Source organism: Ammospiza caudacuta, chromosome 4, assembly GCF_027887145.1.
Source record: "Ammospiza caudacuta isolate bAmmCau1 chromosome 4, bAmmCau1.pri, whole genome shotgun sequence".
NCBI classification, from domain to species: Eukaryota; Metazoa; Chordata; class Aves; order Passeriformes; family Passerellidae; genus Ammospiza; species Ammospiza caudacuta.
Window position 1 is genome coordinate 73,605,168 of NC_080596.1, and position 24,912 is coordinate 73,630,079.

General features: G+C 48.8%; 2 protein-coding genes across 6 annotated transcripts in view; one reads left to right on the plus strand and one right to left on the minus strand.

Annotated features, from left to right (window-relative positions):
- Nucleotides 1–2,399: 2,399 nt before the first annotated feature.
- On the plus strand, nt 2,400–19,861 carry PANK2 (pantothenate kinase 2). 3 transcript variants are annotated; one of them, XM_058803349.1, is made up of 7 exons: nt 2,400–2,633; nt 12,727–13,079; nt 14,124–14,377; nt 15,722–15,898; nt 16,120–16,243; nt 17,745–17,870; nt 18,825–19,861. In XM_058803349.1, exons 1-7 carry the CDS (start codon nt 2,417–2,419, stop codon nt 18,873–18,875), a joined length of 1,302 nt encoding a protein of 433 aa, XP_058659332.1. In that variant the 5' UTR covers nt 2,400–2,416; the 3' UTR covers nt 18,876–19,861. The 3 variants fall into 3 exon arrangements, with proteins under 3 accessions (XP_058659332.1, XP_058659333.1, XP_058659334.1); XM_058803350.1 differs by lacking the exon at nt 2,400–2,633 and having other exon boundaries at nt 12,729–12,936; XM_058803351.1 differs by lacking the exon at nt 2,400–2,633 and having other exon boundaries at nt 12,729–12,930.
- Nucleotides 19,862–23,721: 3,860 nt separating this feature from the next.
- Nucleotides 23,722–24,912, minus strand: part of RNF24 (ring finger protein 24) — a 29,050-nt gene continuing 27,859 nt past the window's right edge. For all 3 annotated transcript variants that reach the window (XM_058803848.1, XM_058803847.1, XM_058803849.1), the window contains one exon: nt 23,722–23,954. In XM_058803848.1, coding sequence (XP_058659831.1) covers nt 23,816–23,954 — 139 coding nt within the window. In that variant the 3' untranslated portion in view covers nt 23,722–23,815. The remainder of the gene's footprint in view (nt 23,955–24,912) is intronic.

Consider the following 24,912-nt stretch of genomic DNA (forward strand, 5'->3'; position numbering starts at 1 on the left):
CACTTGCCTTGTTGTGATTTGTGGGACGAAGAGCAGGAGGTTGGTGATGCTGTGGCTGGAGGCAATGCTCTGAAGGGCTCTGTTGGCAGTGACACTGAGAGACTGAGGTGACAGGAGGAGGTGACAGGGTTCAGGGTTCCAGAGCTCATTTTGGAGCAAGCACCTGGTCCAGAGGATGCCCATCATGGCAGGTTTTCATGTTGGTGGTTGGATGCCCAGGATGAAAACAGGGAAGGTGGTTCCTGAGGCAGTGAAGAGCTGAGCTGCACAGGTCAGGATGGTGTCATCAAGGAGGAACTGGGCTGTCACAGTTGAGATGGCCATGATACACAGAGTGTCACATATAATTTCAGAAGGCTTTAAGCATTCACCCATAGAGAGTAACACCAAGGCTGCATCTGCCCTCCTTGCTCTTTAGCCCAACTTTTACACCCGTCATGTTGATGCATTGCACCTGTGTGCCTCTGTTCCCTGTGTGATTGGTCAGTTCAGCTCAGCACTCCTTATTTTCAGTGCTGTTCACCTGCTTTTCACAGCTGTACCCATTGCAGGTGAGGCTGGCCACAGCCTCCCTCATAATTACCACACTCTGTGTGCCTACACTGGGAAAATTCTGAGAAATGCACCAAACATCTGCAAAGTTCAAGGGTGAAACAGAGGCACAAGGAGCTGAGGCTGGAAGAGAAGGGAGTGGATGTAACCAGGTGGACACTGCACAGATGTGTGCTGAGCAGCCAGGATGCTGCTTTATTCATTACCCAGGTTTTCTGCTTGAATTCTGGGATCCTGCCCAGAAAATGGGCACCTTTTCCATGCTCAGCCACCTCAGCCACTCTGGGTTCAGCTCTGGAGCTGCTGCTCCTCTTTTCTTGTGCCCTGAACAGCTCTGACCTGCACAACAGAGGCACCAACATCCTCAAACCAGTGCTCACCCCCTGTGTGCTGTTTGGGGACAAACAGGGAGCTTTTGGGAGGGAACAGCCCTTTCCTGTGCCCTCTCCATGCTCTGTCCCACAGCTGAGACACCCCACGAGCTTCCCAGCTCCAGGTGTGTCAAACACAGCCAGCAGGGCTTGAAAATACTCGAGAGGCAGCTCAGCCAGTTCCTTTTTTACCCAAATGAAAGCAATGCAGCTCTGAATGAGATTATTTGTGTTCAGAGAGCTCATCCTTTATCTCCTGTCACTGCCAACCCCATTTATCCACTTCCCCTACTCACCCAACAGGATATTAAAATACACCAACTGAATTTGGCCGATCCCTTTGTCCCGTTTTTACTCTGCCAACCAGGATTCAGCAAATTTTCATGGAAAAAATATCCCAGCTTTGTGGAATGTTGGTCGCTGATCCTTCAGGTATCGAATTAATGCCCGAGGGTTGTGGTGAGCTGGGATTACCTCGGGGCAGGTGAGGAGTGCCCTGGGTCACCATGCTTGGTGTGACAGCCAGCAATTAACATTCCACAAGGGAATCTCCATCATTATGGCATCCTGTAGGCTGGGAATCTGTGTTTTCCTTTTGAATTTTCATCCTGTTGGTAGTTGCTTACCCTTCTTCATGGTTGCCTCAATTTTTCCACCACCAGGGGTTTTCCTGCTGTGCTTACTGATAAATGTGGGATCAAGGTTTAAGAATTATGTTCAGACAGTTGAGAATTTTAAGATCTTAGCAGGAAATTCTTCCTTGTGAGGGTGGTGAGGCCCTGGAATGAATTTCCCAGAGAAGCTGTGGCTGCCCCTGGATACCTGGAACTGTTCCAGACCAGGTTGGATGGGGCTTGGAGCCACCTGGGATAGTGGAAGGTGTCCCTGCCCATGGCAGGGGTTGGAACGAGGTGGTTTTAAGGTCCATTCAGGCCCGCCATGGTGGGTTGCACACCGCCCCACGTCTGTATGCATCGTCATCTGCATATGCAAATCATATTCAAATAAGCCCCTCCGCGCGGCCCAGCCCAACCGAACCTACTGCGGTTCTTCCCTTCGGCCCCCCGCGTTGCCATAGTTACCCAGCTGTCAATCACCGCGCCTTCTCCCGCCCTTCCAGGACAACTCTCTCGATCATTGGGCGGTTGCTTTGTCAATCTCGGCTCAGAGGAAGCCCATAGGCCGGCGCTGCCGCATATCGGCCCGCCTCACTCCAGCGCACGCTTTTCATTGGACAGCCGCGCTTGTCACTCTAGGCGGCCGACAGCAGGAGGCGGGCCCAGCTCCCCGCTGCCGCGCAATCCCGGTCTCCCATTGGCGCATCCTCCTGTCGCTCTGCGCCGCGGGGGGCGCGGATTGGCGGCCGCCTCACGGGGTGTCCCGCCCCGCGGGGCCGTGCGGCGCAGGCGCGCCGGGGGCGGTGGCTGCGGCGGTGGCGGCTGAGCGGGGCCGGAGCGGGGCCGGGCGGCCCATGGGGCCGGGCCGCGCTGCCGATGGAGCCGCCGCGCAGCTGTGGCGATGGCGCAGAGGACGAGAAGAAGCCGCGGCGGCGGGGCGGCGGCGGCGCTGCGGACGCCGGACCCTCCCAGCCGCGGCGGCGGAGCAGCAGTGGCGCGGCGGGCGCGGACAGAGCGGCGGGTCCGCAGCCCCGCGAACGCGGCGGCTCCGTGAGCCGGCAGCGGCGGGACTCGGTCCGCAAGAACCGCCCGCGTGAGTGCGGGGCAGCGGGAACGGCGGCGAGGCGGGGGGAGAGAGGCGGGGGGGGGGGGGGCTCAGAGGGTGGGCGGGGTTATGGTAATGAGCCAGGTGGGCGGGGCCTCGGTGGGTGGGGTCGAGGGGGCGTGGTCAGGGGAGGTGGGGCCGGGGGCGACACCGGGGAGCGGCGGGGGGGGAGGGATGGGGACACCGGGACAGCGAGGGGGGCTCTGACATGGGCACGGCACGGGCAGCGTGGGGACAGCACGGCGGGGTGAGGATTTGTACAGGGGGACAGCACACTGGGGTGATCCACGGGCATGGAACACCATGGGGACACAGGGTGACTTGTCCGGCATGGCCGGGCTGGGGACAGCGCGGAGGGACGCGGTGGGGTGAGGATTGTCCATCATCATCAGCTTAGGAATGGCACTATGGGGTGGTGGCATGGGCACTGCACGGCTGGTTTGGGGACAGCACGGTGGGACAGGGACATGAGCTCAGGTTGGGCTGAAGGGTGAGACAGGCTGAACTCCAAGAGCTCTGGCTGGTTTGGGGTGAGGTGACACCTGCCTGGTGGGACAGGACATGGGATGGGGCTGTGGAAATGCTGAGGCTCCCAAATTGGGGACCTTGGATGGGAAGGCAGCTGGTGACAGAGGGTGAGGAAAAGGACACAGCAGGACAGATGGAGGGACCAGGGTTTGAGGTTGTGGGGCTGCACTGGTGACTGTGAAAGCGAAGCAAAGGGAATAGTTTAAATTTTGGGAAGGAAGAACCCGACAGGTTTGGCAGGAGCTGGACACAGATCAAACCAGGATTTCTAAGGGGAAAAAAAATCCCTAGAACCACGTTTGGAAATGTCCTCCTGCAAACAGCAAAATGGATGGCAGCCTTCATTTTGGGAGCAGCAGGAGCTGCTGTGCAGGTGCCGTGGCTGTCCCTGACTTCAGCCATATTTGAGGAATAACCAAGAGATTTTTCCTTGGCTTCTGCTGGAGGGAAATTGCCATACCCTGAAACTGAAACAGCCTCGGTGTAATTCCTTGGTACCTGCACAGCTCTTAAAGAGCTATGAGCAGGGAATCTGGGCTGAAAACAGGGCTCAGGATTCTGCTGCACCTCAGCTGGGACTGGCAGTGCTGAGACATTGTTGTTACCAGATTTTTTAAGTTTTAAGAGTCTTCCTGCTCTTTTTTTTTTTTTTTTTTTTGATAGTATGAAAAATAAAAATAGAGGACCGTGAGGCTGTTAATTAGAGATTTGTTGAAAGGCTGCAGGGACATGAAGGAGATCTCTGGTATGAAAATGAGGGAGGACTGAGCTCTGTGTTGGGTGATAATTCTCTGCCTTGCTCAGGGCAGTTTCTGTGTCTGCTCTGGACAATGTGGATTAAAGTTGGATGCTGAGAGTGGCATGGGATGCTTTAAGGAAAACAGAAAAAAGGGTTTGGATCGAGTCTGGAAGTTCAGCATGGTGGGATTTGGGATTACAGTGTAGTCTGACTTTCCTAAATTATTCCTCTGGTAAGTGGAAGAGAAATGTGCTGGAGCAGGTGAGTCTCTCATTGTCCCCCTCATCTCAGGGACAGTGCCTGATGTCACAATCATTCCTGTTTTGGAATTAAAATGCTCCATCCCACCTTAAGGAAAACTCCAGCCAAAATAAAAGGAAATAATTTAATGGGTGTGGGGTGAAAAATGTCCTACTTTAGCTGCCACTTGTCTGCTGCTGGCATGTGCCAGAGGAGCTGGATGACCTTGAGCCTTGCCTTGCCTGGCTGTGCTGGCAGATGAGCCCCAGTTCCCCAGCACTGAAAGGATTTTGGCAGATCCTCCTTCCTCCTGAGCCCTCTGTAGTGTGCAGTGTCACTGCAGAGAGCAGGGAACAGGATGGGATTTGGGATAGGTCTGAAATAAACTCTGCACCCACCATGCCAGCTGTGTGCCTTCATGCACTGTGGGCTCTGAAATTCCCTGGAAATTGAAATTCCCTGTTTGAAATCCATGTGGAAGTGGTGCTTGGGCACTTGGATTAGGGGTGGATTAGGGGGACATGGATTAGGGCTGTGTTAACAGTGGGAATTGAACTTGGAGGTCTTTTCCAGCCTGAATGATTCTGTGAAATGTTTCCTGCTGCACTTGAAGGGCTTTTTTGGGATTTTTTGTGTTCTCTGGCAGAAGTCAGGGGCACTGCTGCTCTCAGAAGGGACTCAGAAATGTCCCAAAAACACCAAGTGGAGATTTGCTGAAGCTGTGCAGTGTTGCATTGGGATGAGGAGTCTCACTGGGCTATTAGTGCAGGGAAACATCTCATGCACAAAAATTTATCAGTTTCAGGAACAACCCAGGAAAATTCCCTTCTGGTACTGAATTATCAGTGCCACTGTTGAAATCCATACTTAAAAATTGGACTGGGAAAACTCCAGATGAATAATGAGGAAATTCCCACCATGGTTCTGAGGGAGCTGTGGGCAGGGTGAGGTGCCAGCAGAAACCTGATGATGGTCACAGTGAGCAGGGGAATGTTTTTTTAATGAATCTTTTTTATAAGAGAAAGAGATCAGCATTTCAGTTTATCAGCTTTCCCCCTTCTCCCCTCCCTGCTCATCCTGAAGTATTGGGGTATTCAGCAAAGGTGAATTTGGATTATTTCCCTGGTGGGCAAAATGTGCTTCTCCCCTCTGTAGCTTGTTTGTTTGTTCCTTGAGAAAATATTATTTCCTTCAACTGATCCCCTTTTTTTGGGAAGTTTTAGTATCTTCTGTCAGGATCATGCAAAGATCTAATGGACATATCACTTGAAATTTTCAATTTACAAAGTATCCAAGAAAAGGTAAAAATAAAATGCTGTTTTGTCACCTCTTTAGTAGTACAAAATTAAAGCTTTGATGTTTAAATATCCTTTTCTGTTTTGGAATGCTGTATGAAATATGAATTCCTATCAGAGCCTGTTTTTAGGGATGGGAGGAGATGTGGATTTAGTGTCAGTTTATATTAAATATTAATGAATTGTATTTTTTTTTCTCAGCTGTAAAATTTCCAGCATGGTGTAACACTATTAAAATATAATATTGAGTATTTCATATTAAACCTAGAGGTGCTGTCACACACTGAACTAAATCATCAGAATAATCTTTTTAGCTCCTGATTTAATTGGCTCTGAAGTTAAGGCTCACTCTGAAATACAACTGGAGCTGCTTGTTTTGTGATGAAAATCCACCATGGAGATCTTTAATTATATTTCCTCTTTCATCTTGACACTTCTGCAGCTTCCAGAATAAATCTGTTGAGAGCTTTTTTATTTACACAGTGACCAATTTTATGAAGTAATTTCCATATCAGATCAAGGCAATTTCTTTTGATTGCCCTGAAGATCTTCCAGTGCAGAAGGGATTTGAGGGGAGGGTGGCAGCTCTTGCTGTGGGCACACAGAATATCCTGGAGCTTTTCTGGGATTATTTAGCCAGAGCTGTGAGCCCTTAACTTTGTTGGCAGACCAATCTTTTGTTTGTTGCTGCATATCCATGGATCTGGCCCTGAGAAGAAGGTTTGTTTTTAAGACAAAGAATTGTTTATATGAAAGTATCTGCAGAGAGCTGCTTTTAAAATTGCTCAAGGAAAGCAAAACTTTGTCAGGCCAATGGTTTGGGTTGGGAGAGACCTTCAAGACCATCTGTCAAGGCAGGGACAGCTTCCATTAACACAAATTATTCCAGCCTTGGACACTTCAGGAGTGAGGCAGCCACAGCTTCTCTGCCCACTGAGATTGAGCATCATGGCCCTCACCCTCTAAAAAACAACAGAGTTTCTGCAAGGAGACAGATTGCAGGTTTGGAGCTGAGAACAGAGGATTTCCTGCCTCTTTTGGAAATGCCCAAACCCCCAAGGAACACCTAAACCCTTCCCAGGAGGTGACCCCAGAGGTCCATGCAGGGCTTCCCTTGGCACCTTTGGGATTTTCCATCCTTCCCGTTGCTAAAGGAGACCTGCAAGGCTCTCCCCTCACCCAGAGCTCCGGGGAGCAGCAGGGAGGAGGTGATGAGAGGCAGAGTTTGCATCTCTGCTGGTGTCTGGTTATTCCAGCAGAACCTTCTGAGTGAGCAAATTCACCCTCAGGGATGCCCAGAGGGCTCCTGGATGCCAACAATTCTCCTGCTGCTCCTGGAGATCTGCAGCAGCTCTCTTGGAAGAATTGCTTCAGAGGCTTAAAAGGGAGAAATCTCTGGATGGGGAAAAATAAATCAGTGTTTTAGAGAAATCTTGGTGGCAGATGGTGATGGCATTGATCCAGGAGAGCTTCCTCCTCCCTCCCTTGGATTTTTCTAGTTCTCAGACATGGAAGAGCTGTTGCTGCCCTGCATGTTCCTGTGAGTCTCAGGAAAAAATCCCCAGTTCTTCATGTCCTTGGAATAATTTCCTTCTCTTGTTTGTGTGCCATTCTCCTTTCCTACAAAAAAAGGTTTATAGGGAGGTTTTGTCCCTGTAATGGATTGAGTTCTCCAACAGGTGTTACTGCACAGGGAATCCTTCACAACCTGGGAAAGAATTACTTAATTTTGAGCTCACGTGCTTCTTCCTTGGATTCTTAACCTGTGGCTGGGATGTATCTAATGAGGGCTCCATAATTAACAATCATTGGGGTAAGATAATTACCTTAATAGTGTGTCTTTCTGAATTTATCCCTGGTGACTTGGGGAAGGTACAGCTGAGCTGCTGGCAGATGGAGCTCACCAGCTGCTCAGTGTGGAGCTTTTCCAGATGGTGCCACAGCTCTGCTCAGGGGTTGTGTCCCACCTCAGGGGGTTGGATTTGCTTTTGGTGACCCCTGAGCCCAGCCTGGCTGCAGTTCCTCCCAGCTCTGCTGGCATCATTCCTGTTTTCCTGCTCCTGGTGACACAGAGAGTGGAGGACTGGTGTGCTTTAACTCCCTGCTTCATGTGCTGCCCAAATAAAATTAAATTTTACCAAAATTAAAGCCCCCAAGATGCCCATTTTTACCCCTGTGTAGCCTGGCAGAAGGAGTGTGAGAGAAGATTGTTCTCTAAATGCAATGGGGATGCTTAAAAGAAAATAGGGCACTTCAAAATGCAGAAATCAAATGGCATGTTCTGAGAGGAACAAATACATTCCAGAAATCACAGAATCACAGAATGGTTTGGATGGGATGGGACCAAATAAAAACTAAATTTATGTGTTATAAAAAACCAGATATCTTGATGGTACTGGCTTTGGGATGAAATTTCCAAGGAGCTGCTCTGTTTTTTGTGACTGCCTGAACTGATGGGCCCAGTTGGTGTTTGCCCTGAAATCTGGGAGGTTTCAGGCACTGAGTGTAGGAGTTTGTGAGCTTCACCAGCAACTTCCAAACAAAGATGTTATTTTACTGAAGCTGTGCATGTGCTGCCAGCTGAGAGCTGGGGATGGGAGCCTGTTAGCCTGGGATGGAGCAGCCCCTGTGGCATTTTCTGCCATGTGGCTTCAGAGCACGATGGTTTGGATGTTTGTCTTTCCTGCTGCACATCTGAGGCCGTCTCTGAGTCCCCAGGCTCTGCTCTCTCCCCATTTTACCCCTGTGTGGCCTGGCAGAGGGAGTGTGAGGGAGGATTGTTCTCTAAATGCAGTGGGGATGCTTTTAAAAAAATTCTGCATGTTCTGAGAGGAACACATACATTCCAGAAATCACAAAATCATGGAATGGTTTGGGTGGGATGGGACCTTAAGGACCTTCTGCTTCCATTGCCCTGCCTTGGACAGGGACACCTCCCACTGTCCCAGGGTGTTCCAAGCCCTGTCCAGCCTGGCCTTGGGCATTTCCAGGGATCCAGGGGCAGCCACAGCTTCTCTGGGCACCCTGTGCCAGGGCCTGCCCACCCTTACAGGGAACAATTTCTTCCTAATATGTAAATATCTCCTTTTAGTTTCAAACCTTTCCCCTTTGTCTTACCAGTATCTGCCTGTGTAAAAGTCCTTGGATTGCTCCTGCTCCCTCCCTCTGTTGGGCTGCCAGTCAGATTCCTTTCCCTTTCATTCATGAAAAGTTATTTTTGTGTCTCATCTTGTTTGAAGTAAATGCCTCTGAAATGGAGAGTGATTGGGGTTTGGATGTGTCTCCAAAAATAGAGCTTGCATCTTCTTTCAAGATTTCCTTTGGTGATGGTTGAGGGTGGCCTCTGTGGAAATACATAAAAATAACTTGGTGGATTACAAATACTGTGGGGAGCTGGAAAGCTTTGGGAGGGCCTGTACAGCCACCAGATAAATCTGCCTGGGAGAAAATGTGTCCTCCAACTTGTCAGGCTGCTGCCTGTGCAAAGATGTTCCCTGAGGAGCCTGGCATGAGGGGTTCTTGCTCCAAAGGGAGAGGAATGAGAGCTTCTCCATGTTCCACCCTTATCTGTTTGCAGATAAGGAATTTACTAAAACCCAGGGTCTGTTTGCCAAAGGAGCTTTGGTAACATCTATACTGGAATGTGTCCAGGGAAGGGAACAGAGCTGGGGAAGGGTCTGGAGCCCCAGGAGAGGCTGAGGGAGCTGGGAAGGGGCTCAGCCTGGAGCAAAGGGGGGTCAGGGGGACCTTGTGGCTCTGAGGGGACAGCCGGGGGGGTCGGGCTCTGCTCCCAGGGAACAGGGACAGGAGGAGAGGGAATGGCCTCAGGCTGGGCCAGGGGAGGGGCAGGGTTGATATTGGGAAAGTTTTCACCCCAATAGAGTGGCCAAGCACTGGAACAGCTGCCCAGGGCACTGTTGGGGTCCCCATCCCTGGAGGGATTTTTGGATGTGACACTTGGGGACATGGTCAGTGGTGGCCTTGGCAGTGCTGGGTTAATAGTTGGGATTGTGGAGATTTTTTCCAACATTTATGGTTCCATTATTCAGTTTATTTTCTAAAAGTTCATTTTTTCCTTCTGGAAGCTACCATAAGGATTGAGTCCTGCTCCCATAAGCCCTTCCATGTGGCTCCATTTTCCCTTTGCTCTGGATGCTGTGCATCTCCAGCCTCTCCTTGAGCTCATTAATTGTGATACTAATCTGTTCCAGTTCCCAGCTCTAATCACAGATTCCATCAGATCAGTGGTTTCTCTTGATCTTTTCCAAAAAGCTCATTATCTAATACAGCTGTAAATGTTGCTGGACCTGACACTGATGCATATTTTGTACCATGGGGGAATTTGACTAATAAAATAATCCAATTAGACATTTGTTTTTGTCTCCCTGCAGCATCTTAGATTACTTGTCTACCTCAGCTCGGTGTTGTAATTAGGGAAGGTTTGTACATCCTTTGATGTAAAAGCTCTGCTGTTATCCATGGCTCTGGCTCTGGTTCAGAACTTGGGAAAAGGAATAGCTGAGGATTAAACCTGCAGCAGGGTCTGGCAGGGCTGTGGGGAGGGCTGTCAGTGTTTGAGTGTTGTACAGCAAATACTCAAACATGGGGGATCTCTGAACAGGAGCTGTTGGAGGAATCTGTTATCAAAACCAGCATTCCTGAGAATGGAGAGACCACATGGGTCCTTAGAGAACTGCATTAATTAATTCAGTGAAAACTCTTTGCATAGAATCACAGGATGGTTTGGTGTTGTATTTGTGGGGTTCCCAGATGAAGGAAGGAATGATGAATCTGACTCCATGTTCTCAGAAGGGTAATTTATTATTTTAAGATACTATATTATATTAAACAATACTAAACTAAACTATACTAAAGAATACAGAAAGGACACTTACAGAATGCTAGAAAGATAATAATGAAAACTCCTGACTCTTTCCAGAGTCCTGACACAGCTTGGCCCTGATTGGCCAATAAGTCAAAACAATTCACATGAATCCAATGGAACAATCACCTGTGGGAAAACAATCTCCAAACACATTCCACATGAGCACAACACAGGAGAAGCAAATGAGATAAGAATTGTTTTCATTTTTCTCTGAGGCTTCTAAGCTTCTCAGGAGACGAATCCTGGGCAAAGGGATTTTCCAGAGAATGTGACTGTGACAGTTTGGGTGGGAAGAGACCTTAAAAACCACAAGTTCCAACCTCCTCCCATGGGTAGGGGCACAGAAAGGTTCTGATGCTGTGGCTGTGCCATATCCTGTTTCATTTACTGCAGGAGCATCAGGGGTAGGATGGTCAGGACAGACGGAGAGCAGAGATCTCTGCAGCCGGGTCAGGAACTTGGGGTTCATTGCCAAGGGCCTGGGAGCAGGGCCCTGCTGGGAGCTGCCAGCCACAGCCCAGAGCAGGCTGAGAGAAGAGAGACAGTGGGAGAGAGGGTGAGAGAGAGAGAGAGAGGATGAGAGGGTAAGAGAGTGAGAGAGCGAGGTTCCTGTTACAATACAATAAATCTTCTTCTGTGTTGAATATTCTAATTCTCACTAACCAATCTAGTACAATATACAAATCTCATAGCATTTACATACAGCCTGTAAGAATCATTACATCACCACACTGTGTTACATTTTAAACTCTAATAACTCCTCTTTGGGCCCCTTCTGCCAAGCTGTAGGGTCTGCTCTGCCCCTTGGGCCTGTCTGCAAGCAGAGGGTGTTGTTCCATCAATAGGGGATTATCTTCAGTCTGCCACACCATTGTTTTCCAGTTGTTCAGTAACTGAGGGATCTCAAGGCTTGCTTTCATTTCAATCTCACTTATAGTTTCTATATTTCAAAATCTTTTGCCAGGCAATCATATTTATAAGGCTTTATGAATATGATTGGCATATAAAGGCATATATAAGGCATATAAATTAACCTTAAAAATCCCTTTGCCAAGATTTTTCTCCTGAGAAGCTGTGAGGCCTCAGGAACAAAATGTAAACATTGATTATCTGCTGCTGTGGAATGCAACAGGTACATCCTTGATTGGGCTCATGTGGTTGTTTCTAATTAATGGCCAATCACAGTCAGCTGGCTTGGACTGTCTGGTCAGTCACAAGATTTTATTATCATTCCATTCCTTCTTTTTCCTTTCAAGCCTTCTGATGAAATCTAAAACTATCATATGTAGTTTTGATATACTAAAACTATACTATTCTTTTAGTGTAGTTTTAGTATATACTTTTTGTTGTCATTTAATATAATATATGTCATAAAATAATAAATCAGCCTTCTGAAATATGGAGTCAAGATTCTCATCCCCTCCCTTGTTCTGGGACCCCTGTGAACACCATCAGAGCTTTCCTGTTTCATCTGCTGATGAAATCCTTTCTTCTATTCTTTTAGTATAGTTTTAATATATCATTTTCTTTTAATATAATATATATCATAAAATAATAATAAGTCAGTCTTCTGAAATGCAGAGTCAAGATTCTCATCTCATCCTTCATCCTGGGACCCCCGTGAACACCTCCACAGCTTTCCTGTTTCATCTGCTGATGAAATCCTTTCTTCTGCTCTTTTAGTATAGTTTCAATATATCATTTTATTTTAATATAATATATATCATAAAATAATAACAAGTCAGTCTTCTGAAATACAGAGTCAAGATTCTCATCCCCTCCCTCGTCTGGGACCCCTGTGAACACCACCACAGGTTTCCTGTTTCATCTGTTGATGAAATCCTTTCTTCTATTCTTTTAGTATAGTTTTAATATATCATTTTCTTTTAATACAATAATAAATACATAAAATAATACATAAATAATAATAAATCAGCCTTCTGAAACACGGAGTCAAGATTCTCATCTCATCCTTCATCCTGGGACCCCCGTGAACACCTCCACAGCTTTCCTGTTTCATCTGCTGATGAAATCCTTTCTTCTGTTCTTTGAGTATAGTTTTAATATATCATTTTCTTTTAATATATATTATAAAATAATATATCAGCCTTCTGAAATATGGAGTCAAGATTCTTGTCTCTTCAAGAGAAGGGGTCCTGTGAACACCATCACAGGTTTCCTGTTTCATCTGTTGATGAAATCCTTTCTTCTGTTCTTTGAGTATAGTTTTAATATATCATTTTCTTTTAATATATATCATAAAGTAATAATAAGTCAGTCTTCTGAAACACGGAGTCAAGATTCTCATCTCTTCTCTTGTCCTGGGTGTGAGCACCACCACAGCTTTCCTGTTTCACCTTCCCCAACAATTTACTCTTTGTCTTCTCTCTGCAGTCTTTCCCTGGTTTGGCTTGGACATCGGAGGCACCTTGGTCAAGCTGGTTTATTTTGAACCCAAGGACATCACGGCCGAAGAGGAAGAGGAAGAAGTGGAAAACCTGAAAAGCATCCGCAAATACCTGACGTCCAACGTAGCCTATGGCTCCACAGGCATCCGGGATGTGCACCTGGAGCTCAGGGAGCTCACGCTGTGTGGACGTAAAGGCAATCTGCACTTTATACGCTTTCCTACCCATGACATGCCTGCTTTTATCCAAATGGGAAGCGAAAAGCACTTCTCGAGCCTGCACACCACCCTGTGTGCCACGGGAGGTGGAGCGTACAAATTTGAGCAGGACTTTCGCACAGTAGGCATTTTTGGCTTCTATACCCTTAAGGATCTGCTAGTGAGGTTGCTTTGAAAGCTTCAAACTAGAAACTTTGCTCTGCACGCTCTGAAATTTCTCTAAATCTGTGTTTGGATGCTGTCCCTAACTCCAAGTTGGCATCTCCAAAGCCTGCCCTGAATGTATCTCTAAAATTGTTCACTAATGATCTTTCTTACAAATCTTCCTCTCTGTTTTTAATCTCTTCTTGTGCTAACCCCACTCTTTTTGGTGGTTTATTTTTTAACTCATTGCTGTCTTTCTCCTGCTTTATTTTCTTCCTTTGCTCACCTGGTTTCATTTCTAACACCTGTGTGAATGAGCTGGTTGAGGTTCAGGTGTATTTGGTGGTAAATGTCAGGAGGTTCATGGTTGGGGTTGGACATCATCATGTGGCTTCACCTTGTTCATGGTGAAAAATATGTGATAAATCTTTGTTTAGTCAGAGCTTGGAAAAATGCAAATGAAGAGGCTTTTAGAGAATCATTAAGGGTGAAAAGCCCTCTAAGATCATCCAGTCCAGCACTGCCAAGGCCACCAGTGACCCATGCCCCCAAGTGCCACATCCACATGGCTTTTAAATCCCTCCAGGGATGGGGATTCTACCACTATCCTGGGCATCACTATCAATTCTTTAAAGTTTTTCCTTATATCCAATTTTGTGTGGCCAAGGCAGTGAAATCCTTGCTTTTTTTTGATGTTCCTTTGGATGGATTTTGTGGGATATTTTGGTCAAACAATGCAATCCTGGCTTTTCACACTGGTGCCTCAGCATCAGGGCCTAAATCAGAGCTGTGGGAGTTGCTGGAATTCTCTCAGTGTCCATCTATGAATCCAGATTGTTTTCCCCTGTTCCTCACCTGAGGGTTGCTGTATTTAAGAGTCCCTGTGCTCTCCCTCAGCCTCCACAGGGAGCATGGACATAGCTGGACTGAGCTGGCACTGAATGCATTTTTCCAGCCCTGAGCATAAATACCTCAAATCCCTGGCTAATCTTCAATATTTCTCTTTTTTCCTTCCCACCAGATGGGTGACCTTGAGCTGTGCAAGCTCGATGAGCTGGACTGCCTTGTCAAAGGAGTGCTGTACATTGACTCTGTGGGCTTCAATGGACACTCAGAGTGTTACTATTTTGAGAACCCCACGGATGCTGAGAGGTGCCAGAAGCTTCCATTCAACCTGGAGAATCCCTATCCTCTCCTCCTGGTGAACATTGGCTCAGGGGTCAGCATTTTGGCTGTCTACTCCAAAGACAACTACAAACGGGTAACAGGCACCAGGTGAGTGCTGAGGGGGAAAAGGGACTTTGATTTTAGGGTGTGGAGGACAATTCTGCTTTGTAAATGGCATTTTCAGGGACAAGCTGCAATAAAGGTGGTGAGGGAAATGACCAAGCTGCAGTGACTCCCTGCCAAAAAAGATCCCTCCTGGAAAAGAAGATGTGGATTTCATGGTTTTTCTTTTTGCAGCCAGTCTCCATCAAAGCTGGTTTTGCAGTTGCTCTGCTGCAGGAATTTAAGGGCTTTATTTATTTCTTTCATGAGATCACATAGTTTGGGATTGTTAACAACTCTTAGCTTTGATCCAAGAAGTTGAGATTTCCATCCTGACTTCCAGAAGTTTCCAGATTTTGGTGGAAGGGATAATGGCATAGCAGTAATTCCCATCTTAAAGATGTGGCTTTTGTGTCCTGGCAAAGCCATAGAGTTCTGTGGCTTTAAGCTTTCCTGATTCCCTGAAAAGCAATAGTAGTAATAATAATGATAATAATTTAAAATTCCCTCAGTACAGTTCTTACTCTAACTGGACATTATTAGCAGCATCTCTGTGCTATAAAGTGAACAAGACTCCAACTTTTGGATATCTCTGCCCTGACACTCCAGGTATCCCTCAGAACTAACATTTATTTTAAGATTAACATCTCTGGATGCTGGGAAGGAAGTGGGCAGTGTAACATTAAAAAATCAAGGTGCAGAAGGCAGTGAGGGATTCCTTACAGCCTGTAGGTCTAGCTTTATTAATTTCTTTTATGAGATCACATGGTTTGGGATTGTTAACAACTCTTAGCTTTGATCCAAGAAGTTGAGATTTCCATCCTGACTTCCAGAAGTTTCCAGATTTTGGTGGAAGGGATAATGGCATAGCAGTAATTCCCATCTTAAAGATGTGGCTCTTGTGTCCTGGCAAAGCCATAGAGTTCTGTGGCTTTAAGCTTTCCTGATTCCCTGAAACGCAGTAGTAATAATGATAATATTTATAATAATTTAAAATTCCCTCAGTACAGTTCTTACTAGACATCATTAGCAGCATCTCTGTGCTGTAAAGTGAACAAGACAAGAGTTTTTCCCCCAGCTTTTGGACATCTGCTCTGCTAAGATTAACATCTCTGGATGCTGGGAAGGAAGTGGGCAGTGTAAGATAAAAAATCAAGGTGCAGAAGGCTGTGAGGGATTCCTTACAGCCTGTAGGTCATGTGAGAGGAACAGACTTTAGGGAAAATGCTGCTTTTCCAAAACCAAGATGGTTTTCCCTAAAAAAAGAGCTTAGAAATGGGGTGGCCTGGTTGAACTGGGATGCAGAACTGAACATTCTGAGCTTTCATTTTCATTTTGCTTTGCTTGCAGCCTTGGAGGGGGAACCTTCTTTGGCCTGTGCTGCCTTCTGACAGGCTGCTCCACGTTTGAGGAGGCCCTGGAGATGGCATCCCACGGGGACAGCACCAAGGTGGACAAACTGGTGAGGGACATCTACGGAGGAGACTACGAGCGCTTCGGGCTGCCAGGCTGGGCTGTGGCATCCAGGTAATGCCTGCCTGCCTCTCAGCTTGGTTTTGTTTCCCCTGGAAATCCTGCAAGGATGAAAAACTGGGTTTAGGTGCCCTTGGAGAGCAACCATTCCTGAGAGATCTAAGTTTTGAAGTTAGAAATCAGTCCTTCAAGATAATTCACTTTGGTTAAATGAGCAGTTCTGATTTTCTCCTGGAATTCTGATGGGATCTTTAACCCCCAAACTGTCTTTACAGCTTTGGAAACATGATGAGCAAGGAGAAGAGGGAATCTGTCAGCAAGGAGGACCTGGCCAGGGCCACTTTAATCACCATCACCAACAACATTGGCTCCATAGCACGGATGTGTGCCCTTAACGAGGTATTTTGGGAATCTCCTCCCTGGAACACCCCCTGTGTGCTGCTGCCTGCTTGGGGAATGTTCCCACTCTGGGAAGCTGTGGGAGAGGAGGAAAGGAGGGACAGGGGGTGGAGAGGCTGCATATCTCCTCCTGTGCTCTGGATTTCTTGGCCAAGCCCCACCACTGCCACGGCCTTTGCTGCATCTTTGTGCTTTCAGCTTCTTTACAGTGCTGCCTTGTTGCATTCATGTCAAGCAGCATTGTACAGGGCTATGAAAGAGCAGAGAGCTGCTCTGCACTCCATCCTGAGCCTGCTTCCATGGATGGGCTGATGGAATCCAGCATCCTCCTGACTCCTCTGGCTCTGCAGCCAAAATGAGGCAAGACATGTCCTGAACAGCCTTGCTCATAATAAATCTGCTGATTCCTTGCTCTGGAGCTCAGCTGAATGAAAAGCTGAATGAAAAGAGGATCCTGAATAGTTCAGGGGAAGTGTTAATCAATGTGGGGAGGAAAATCCACAGAAGGATGTGAGTGCAGGAGCAGGTGAAACACTTGATCTGATTCCTCAGAAAGAGGAGGAATAATAATCCTGAATTATTTTTGTGTTGGAGAACAAGAAAGCTTCAGAGGTTGGATCAAAAGTGTTTTGGGATGGAAAAGTAAGGCTGGAGGTCTGGTTTAAATCCACAATAATCACTACTTGGTTGGTCTTTTTGTTTTTCTTTAAAAATTGTGTTGGTTATGGGCACCTAATCAGCGTTCCCTCCCAGTTTAACAGTGGAGTCACTCAGGTATTTCATGATGGATCAGAGGCCAGAGCTGCCATGAGGGGAGGCAGGTGGCACTTGATGATCAGTGTTCCCAGGCAGTACAAGGATTTTGTAGGAAAATCAGCTCTTCTATCCAAATTCCTGAGGTAGAAAGGCTGTAGTTAGGCCTGGGAATTTCTGGGAGGGTCTGAGGAGGAGGGTGGCTTAAAATGGCCTGGTCCTTCTTTGTGATGGAATTGTTTGTGGTGTTCTGCACATTGTGCCAGACACTTTGAGCAGGAACTTAATTCATAGGATTTCAGAGCCATTCTGGTTGGTGATGTCCTTTAGGATTATCCAGTCCAACCATTCCCCCAGCACTGCCGCAGCCACCACTGACAATGTCCCCAAGTGCCACATCCACGTGGCTTCAGGGATGGGGACTCACCCTGGGCAACTCTGCCAGGGCTGGACAATCCTTTCAAAGAGGAATTTTCCCAAATGTCCAATTTAAACCTCCCCTGGCTCACTCTGAGGCCGTTCCCTCTCCTCCTGTCCCTGTTCCCTGGGAGCAGAGCCCGACCCCCCGGCTGTCCCCTCAGAGCCACAAGGTCCCCCCTGATCCCCCTTTTCTCCAGGCTGAGCCCCTTCCCAGCTCCCTCAGCTGCTCCTGGGGCTCCAGACCCTTCCCCACGTGGGGTTTTTATCATTGCAAGCAGAAAACAGAATTTAGCTTTAATGATCCTTTGTTTTCCCTTCACACTTGCAGAACATCAACCGTGTGGTGTTCGTGGGCAACTTCCTTCGGATCAACACCATCTCCATGAGGCTCCTGGCCTATGCCCTGGACTACTGGTCAAAGGGACAGTTAAAAGCACTTTTCTTGGAACATGAGGTAAAATTCCTTTTTAAAATTTGTCTCATGGCAAAATACAAATCCTTGGAGCGCTCTGGAAAGAGCCACGTGGAGCTGTTGGGTGCACACAGTGCAGGAGGAGCTCAGGGCTTTGCTGCTACAGCCACAGCTTCCTTTCTTCCTTTTCCTCTTCCTCTTCCTTCCTTTTCCTTTTCCTTTTCCTTTTCCTTTTCCTTTTCCTTTTCCTTTTCCTTTTCCTTTTCCTTTTCCTTTTCCTTTTCCTTTTCCTTTTCCTTTTCCTTTTCCTTTTCCTTTTCCTTCTCCTTCTCCTTCTCCTTCTCCTTCTCCTTCTCCTTCTCCTTCTTCTCCTTCTCCTTCTCCTTCTCCTTCTCCTTCTCCTTCTCCTTCTCCTTCTCCTTCTCCTTCTCCTTCTTTCTTCCTTTTCCTTTTCCTTTCTTCCTTTTCCTTTTATTTTCTTTTCTTCCTTTTCCTTTCTTCCTCCCTGTAGTTGTATGTTTCTCCTCTCATTTATATCTTGTTAAAATTAAACTGTGTGTAATAGCCAGGAGAAGGGAAAGCTCCAGGGAGACTTTCCAGTGCCTAAAGGAGCTCCAGTAGAGCTGGAGAGGGACTTGGACAAGGGCTTGGAGTGAGAGGACAAGGGGAATGGCTTCTCACTGCCAGAGGGCAGGGATGGATGGGATATTGGGAAGGAATTGTTCCCTGTGAGGGTGGGGAGGCCCTGGAATGGATTTCCCAGAGCAGCTGTGGCTGCCACTGGATCTCTGGAAGTGTCCAAGGCCTGGTTGGACATTGGGGTTTAGAGCAACCTGGGACAGTGGGAGGTGTCCCTGTCCATGGCAGGGGGTGGCACTGGATGTCTTTAGGGTCCTTTCCAGCCCCAGCCACTCCCTGGTTCTGTGGGCATTGCTGTTCCTGTGTCAGGGAACACATTCCATGGATTTTCACTGCATGTCCCCATCTGCTCCTCAGGGTTACTTCGGTGCAGTTGGAGCTCTCCTGGGACTCCTGGACTCAGCCTGACTCTCTGCAGAATCTGTGGTGGATCTGTGGGTTCAGGGCACTCCCTGGGCCACTGAGCCCCTGGTTTGGGGTCACTGAGCCCCTGGTTTGTGTCACAGCCCCCACTGAGACTACTCCACTGTGGGGACAGCCTGGGGATGGTGTCTGGAAGAGTTCAAATCCATCTGGGATTACAGCACAGGTTTGTTCCAAGGGATGTGATTGGAATCCACTGGCTGGACCTGGAGGTCTATGGGAAGGTCTGGGGGGGCATTTCAGTCCCATGGAATTGCCCCTTTTAGGGGAATTTTTTTAGTTTTACTCCATGTTTAATGACAGTGACAAAGCAGAGCAGGGGCGCTCTGCTCCTGCTGCTGGGATCCCTTGGAGTGCCAAGTGCCCAGGTCAGTTCTGTGCTCACAATCAGAGATTCCCCAGGTGCTGGGAAATGCTCTGGGAGAGGGGAAGAGCATCAGCCCAGCCCTGGTGTGTGTACCTAACTCCATGTGGCCACTGGATCCACGCTGGGACACAGCTGTGCTGTCACCAGGCTTTGTCTATCCCTGTTCCCCCTGTCCTTGTCCCTGTCCCAGGGATGGAAGGTGCAGCACAGCACGGGTCTGTGCCTCAGGGTGAGTCCCACTGCGCCCTTCCTGCACCTCCTCAGCACCCTCTGGGATGCTGTCAGGGCTGTCAGTCAGCCTCCAGCCTTGAGATGTAAATTTGAGGGTGAAATAGGGATATTTGTTGTTTGTCTGGCGTTTTCTCTCTGTTACCAAAGAGACACTTCTTTCAGTCACACTCGGATCTCTGTAATATTCCGTGTTACATTTTCCATGGCTGCACTCCTGTCATTCTGGGGGAATTCTCCCCTTTCCATGCATGCTGTGCTCCCTCTTTTCCCTGTGCATGCTGCCACACAGCCTGGGAGCAGGATAATGCAGAGTGGAGCCCTGGGGATGGGGGCTTGGAATGGATCCTGCACGCTCAATAAACGCTCTCTAAAAGCAATGAGGTATCTGCACCTTCCCTGGGGATGGGAGCTCATGGAGACACAGCTTTGGAAGTGCTCTGGCTTCCCAGCAGGCAGCTCTGTGGAGCACAGGGAAAGCTCCTTCAGATCAGGTCATGGGTTTATCCCAGGATATCAGAATGACCATCACCCTGACCCCAACACACCCTTCCAGCCCTGGTTTCTTCCCAGAGAAACCAATTTCCAATTTTTTGGATTTTTTTTCAATGGGAATTTTTTTCCAATTCCAATTTTTCTCTGATTCCCTTGTGAGCCTGGCTGGAAGTGCTGGACAGCCCCAAGCCCTTCCCTGCCTTTTGAATCCTGCCCAGCTCTGTCATTGCTGTATCCTGAGATCTGAGCACTCCAAGGTGGGTTCCTTGTGTGGCACTGCAGATTCAGAGGGGGATTGCTTTGCTGGGGAGATCTGTGTTTGTCTCTAAACTCAGCTGACCTGAGCTGGGATTCTGGACACAGCCAGGGATTTGATCCCAGTAAAATCAGGGAACACAGCAGAGGGCCCCTGTGGAAGGTGATCTGTGCTGGCTGGGGAGGAAAATGTTTGTTTTTCCTGCAGCCTTACACAAGTTCCATTTGTGTCCTGATCTTTGTTCCAGGATCATACAGCTCAGGGAATGGTCTGGGTGGGAAGGGACCTCCAACCATCTCATTCCATGGGCAGGGACATCTCCCACTATCCCAGGGTGCTCCAAGCCCTGTCCAGCCTGGCCTTGGGCACTGCCAGGGATGCAGGGGCAGCCCCGGCTGCTCTGGGCACCCTGTGTGGGATCAGCTGAATTCAAGTTCTCATTTATTCTTCACTCCTTGTGAAATCACACAAAGGTTCCCAAACTCTCCATTAAAAACATCTCCATTTCTGAGTGCTGACTGAAGGGTTTCTAGACTCAGCTCCTGCTGCACCACCTGGAATTTAACACAAATGTACCTTACCTGGCTGGGCTTTCACCCACCCTCACAGCCAAAACTCATGGAAAAAGGCACAGAAACTTTGGCTTTCTGGAATGTCTGTGTGGTGGGCCCTGTGTGGCTCCTTGATGTAACAGGTCAGTGATAGGCTGGGCTGGGAGGGTGTGGGGATCCTTGAGATCCACAGGAAAAGCCTGGCTTTTATTAGGAAGCCACCTTGCCATGGTTCTGCTGTGGAGAGCTGGGAAATCTCTGCAGGGCTGGGAATTCCAGCAGCAATCCCAGAGCCTGATCCCTGGGCTCAGCATCCTGCAGGTTTTCCTCTCCTCACTCTGTACTGAGCCTGTGTAACTCCTTTTTCTCTGGATTTTGGAGTAGCTCCAGCACGGTTTGATCCCAGCACCAAAGTTCTTGGCTTATTGTCTATTCCTTTTTTGTAAACTGCTTGGTTTTTTTTTTTTTCTTTGTTATAAAATATTATTTTTATATGCTTCAAACCTTTTGTTTGCTTTATGTCTCGTTCTTGGAGCTCCAGCACAGTGGGATGGATGTTGGTGGGAATGAGCAGCAATGTTCTGGGGGAATTGGGGTTGACCCCACTTGGTTTTTAGGTCACTTAAAATAATTGTTGGTAATCTTTGATTGTTTCTCCCTCCCTGCATGTTTCAGGTTCTGGGAAGCAGTTGTATTTCAAAATATTTTAAAGAAGGGGGGGGAAGTTTAAAGCACATTAATTATTCTGGGGAAATTGCAGCAGTTTTGGCATTGATGAGAAACTTCTTTATGGATCATTGATAGGAATGGGATTGGTGAGGAGGGTGCGGCATCAATCCAGAGCAGGAGCTGTGGGGTGGAAACACCAAAAATAACTGTTCTGTGCAGCTCTGTGGGAGATCCAGACTTTGTCCCAGCAGGGGGAAGGCACCCAGCGAGTTCATCATCCCAAAAATGGCAGCACAATCCCTGGGGAGCCTTCTGGAGAAGGTGAACAGGACATTGAGGGACAGCTTCCCACTGCCAGAGGGCAGGGAGAGATGGGATAGTGGGAAGGAATTCTGCCCTGTGAGGGTGGGGGAGGCCCTGGAATGGATTTCCCAGAGCAGCTGTGGCTGCCCCCGGATCCCTGGAAGTGTCCAAGGCCAGGCTGGAGCAGCCTGGGGTAGTGGAAGGTTCTTGGTCATGTCGGGGTGAAATGGGATGGGATTTAAGGTTCCTGCTCATCCCAAGGATTCCAGGTGGATCCGGCACTAGAGGGCAGCAGCCCCGCAGGCAGGGACGGGGACAGGGACAGGGACAGCGGGACAGGACACGCGGGGGTCCCGCTTTCCCCTTCACACCGGGGCCCTGCAGGGACCCCAGCCCGAGGTGACCCCAGCTCGGCCACCCCATGGGCACAACCCAGGGGGACTTTGGCACCCGCCTGGCCCAGCCTTGAGGAGGAGGAGGAGTGGGACAAAGTGAGCAGGGAACGGGGCTGGAGCTGAACCCTGCCCTGCCCTGAGGGAGGTCGGCATTAGGCATTTGGGGTGGGATTTGGGCTGGGAAGAGGAATATCCTCTCCCTAAGCAAGGAAACTCACCTGGATCCTGCACAATCCCTCTTAGCTGGGGGTTTTGGGGTGCTCTGCATCCCCATGGGGTGCTGTCCCCATAGTCTCTGCTCTGGGACATGGACAACGTGACCCCAACCCCAAACCTGCCCATCTGTGTCCTTTTCCTGCTGGGGACATCCCCATGGTGACAGCGAACAAGGGAAGGGGGACAGACCCCCTGCAAACACACCCCCGCTTCCAAAACCTGCTTTTATTTACAATTCAAGTCAAATCACATGCAAACTCTTGGTTGTTTTTTTTTTTTTTTTTTTCTTTCCTGGTTTTTCCTTAAGAAGAGTGTGATTAGCAAAAAAGACGCATTATTAGAATTTTCAAATAGCAATTAAATATACAAAAATAGAGCTTACAAAAAAACCAAACAAACAAGAGGGAAAAAAAAAAAAAAAAAAAAAACAACAAAAAAAAACCAAAACCAGCGAATGTTTTAAAAAATATTCTGCTGCAGAATTTGTAGTGTACAAACACGTCTATGAGGCTCCACGCTCCATAAACAGTCCCGGGTTTTTTTAGGGAGGGGGGACGGCACCAGGAGCCCCCCCAGCCCTGCCCCGGGAATACTGACACCCCCTCCCCACCCCGGGAATGCGACAGCTGAGGACAGCAGGGGACACCAAAAACCCGGAGAGGCCAGGGGGTGGCCCAGCTCCCCCAGGCGCTGATGGGGTTCGGGTGTTTTGGCAAGGGGAACCCGAAGAGCCCGGCTGGAAGGGCCGGGATGATCCCACAGGATCGGCCGGGATTGCCGCTGCCCGGCCGGGATGATCCCACAGGATCGGCCGCGATTGCCGCTGCCCGGCCGGGATGATCCCACAGGATCGGCCGCGATTGCCGCTGCCCGGCCGGGATCGCTGCTGCCCCCCGCGCCGTGGCTCTCGCCGGCGCCCCCTTCCAGGAGCTCCAGGCCCCTGAGGTAGCCGAGGAGGAGGGACAGCCACCCGCAGGAGGGTGAGGGGAATCCAAACCCGGGAGACCCCGCACGGCCACCACCAGGGGTGACAGCGGGTGCCGAGGGGACACCCGACTCCAGGGGCGAGACCCCTTTCCTGCCGGGAGCCGCAAAGGCGAAGGAACCGAAGGCGAGGAGGAGGGAGCAGAACCGGCCGCGACGCTCGGGGCCCGCCCCGTTCGGGGCAGCAGTGCCGGAGCTCGGGGCCGTGGAGCTCCCGGAGCTCGCCGAGTGCCCCCTTCGCTTCCCGGCGGCCGCGGGGCTGCAGGAGGGAGGTGCTGGAAGAAGGAGGTCGTGCCGAGGACGCCGAGGACGCCGAGTCCCCTCCCGGCCCTGGCGGAGGATCCGAGCCCAGGCTTCATCCCGGCGGGATTCGGGGCCGCTCCGCTGCGGCCCAAGTGCTTTGGTTGTGTCCGAGCGCCGCGGGCGGGCGCGGCCGGGCCCGGCCCGGGACGGACGATGCTCTATACGATGTTCTGCGAGCCGGGCAGCGGCCCCTGCGGCGGGCCCGGGTCCGGCTTGCCGTGCAGCTGCGCCAGCTGCAGCACCGGCATGTTACACAGGGGACACACCTTCCGCACCTCCAGCCACTTGATGAGGCACCTGCGGACACCGGACACCGGGCGTCAGTGGGGACACACGTGACATCAGCGGGGACATGCCTGACATCAGTGGGGACACATCTGATGTCAGTGGGAACACACCTGACATTGATGGGGACTCAGCTGATATCGATGGGGACACACCTGCTACAGGTGGGGACACACATGACATCAGTGAGGACATGCCTGACATCACTGGGGACACCTGACATCACTAGGGACACACCTGATGTCAGTGAGGACATGCCTGGCATTGATGGGGACATGCCTGACATTGATGGGGACACACATGCCTGACATCACTGGGGACACACCAGACATTGATGGAGACACACCTGACATCAGTGGGGACACGCCTGGCATTGACGGGGACATGCCTGACATTGATGGGGACACATGTGACATCACTGGGGACACACCTGACATTGATGGGGACACACCTGACATTGATGTGCAGCTGCTAAAATCCCCCAGGCCCCTTTACCTGCCCTGGAGCTTTGCTGCTGCCCAGTTTTTAATTCACCATTTGGATGCCTTTATGTTTTATTGGGATTTTTTGAGGGGGTTCTCTGTGTTTATATATAGGGATTTTGTATAGATATGTTTTGTGTATTATTTATATATCTAATACATTTTTATAGATTATAGTTATAGGTAAATGTTATATAATAGGGATATAAAATGCATACACCTACCAAAAATAAACAAAATATATACATAAAAGGTGTCTGTGAAATCATAGACACAGAATCTGTAAATAATATACCAATAATACACAATCATATATATAATGTGTATGGATAAATAAAAATAAAAATTATGTAAATAACTCTGATGTAATCATACCATTATGGATGTTATGTATTACATATAATTATATATTATGTTATATATTATAATATATATTATAGTTTTAGATAGTATATCCAGTATATATAGCACAGTATATATATACACAT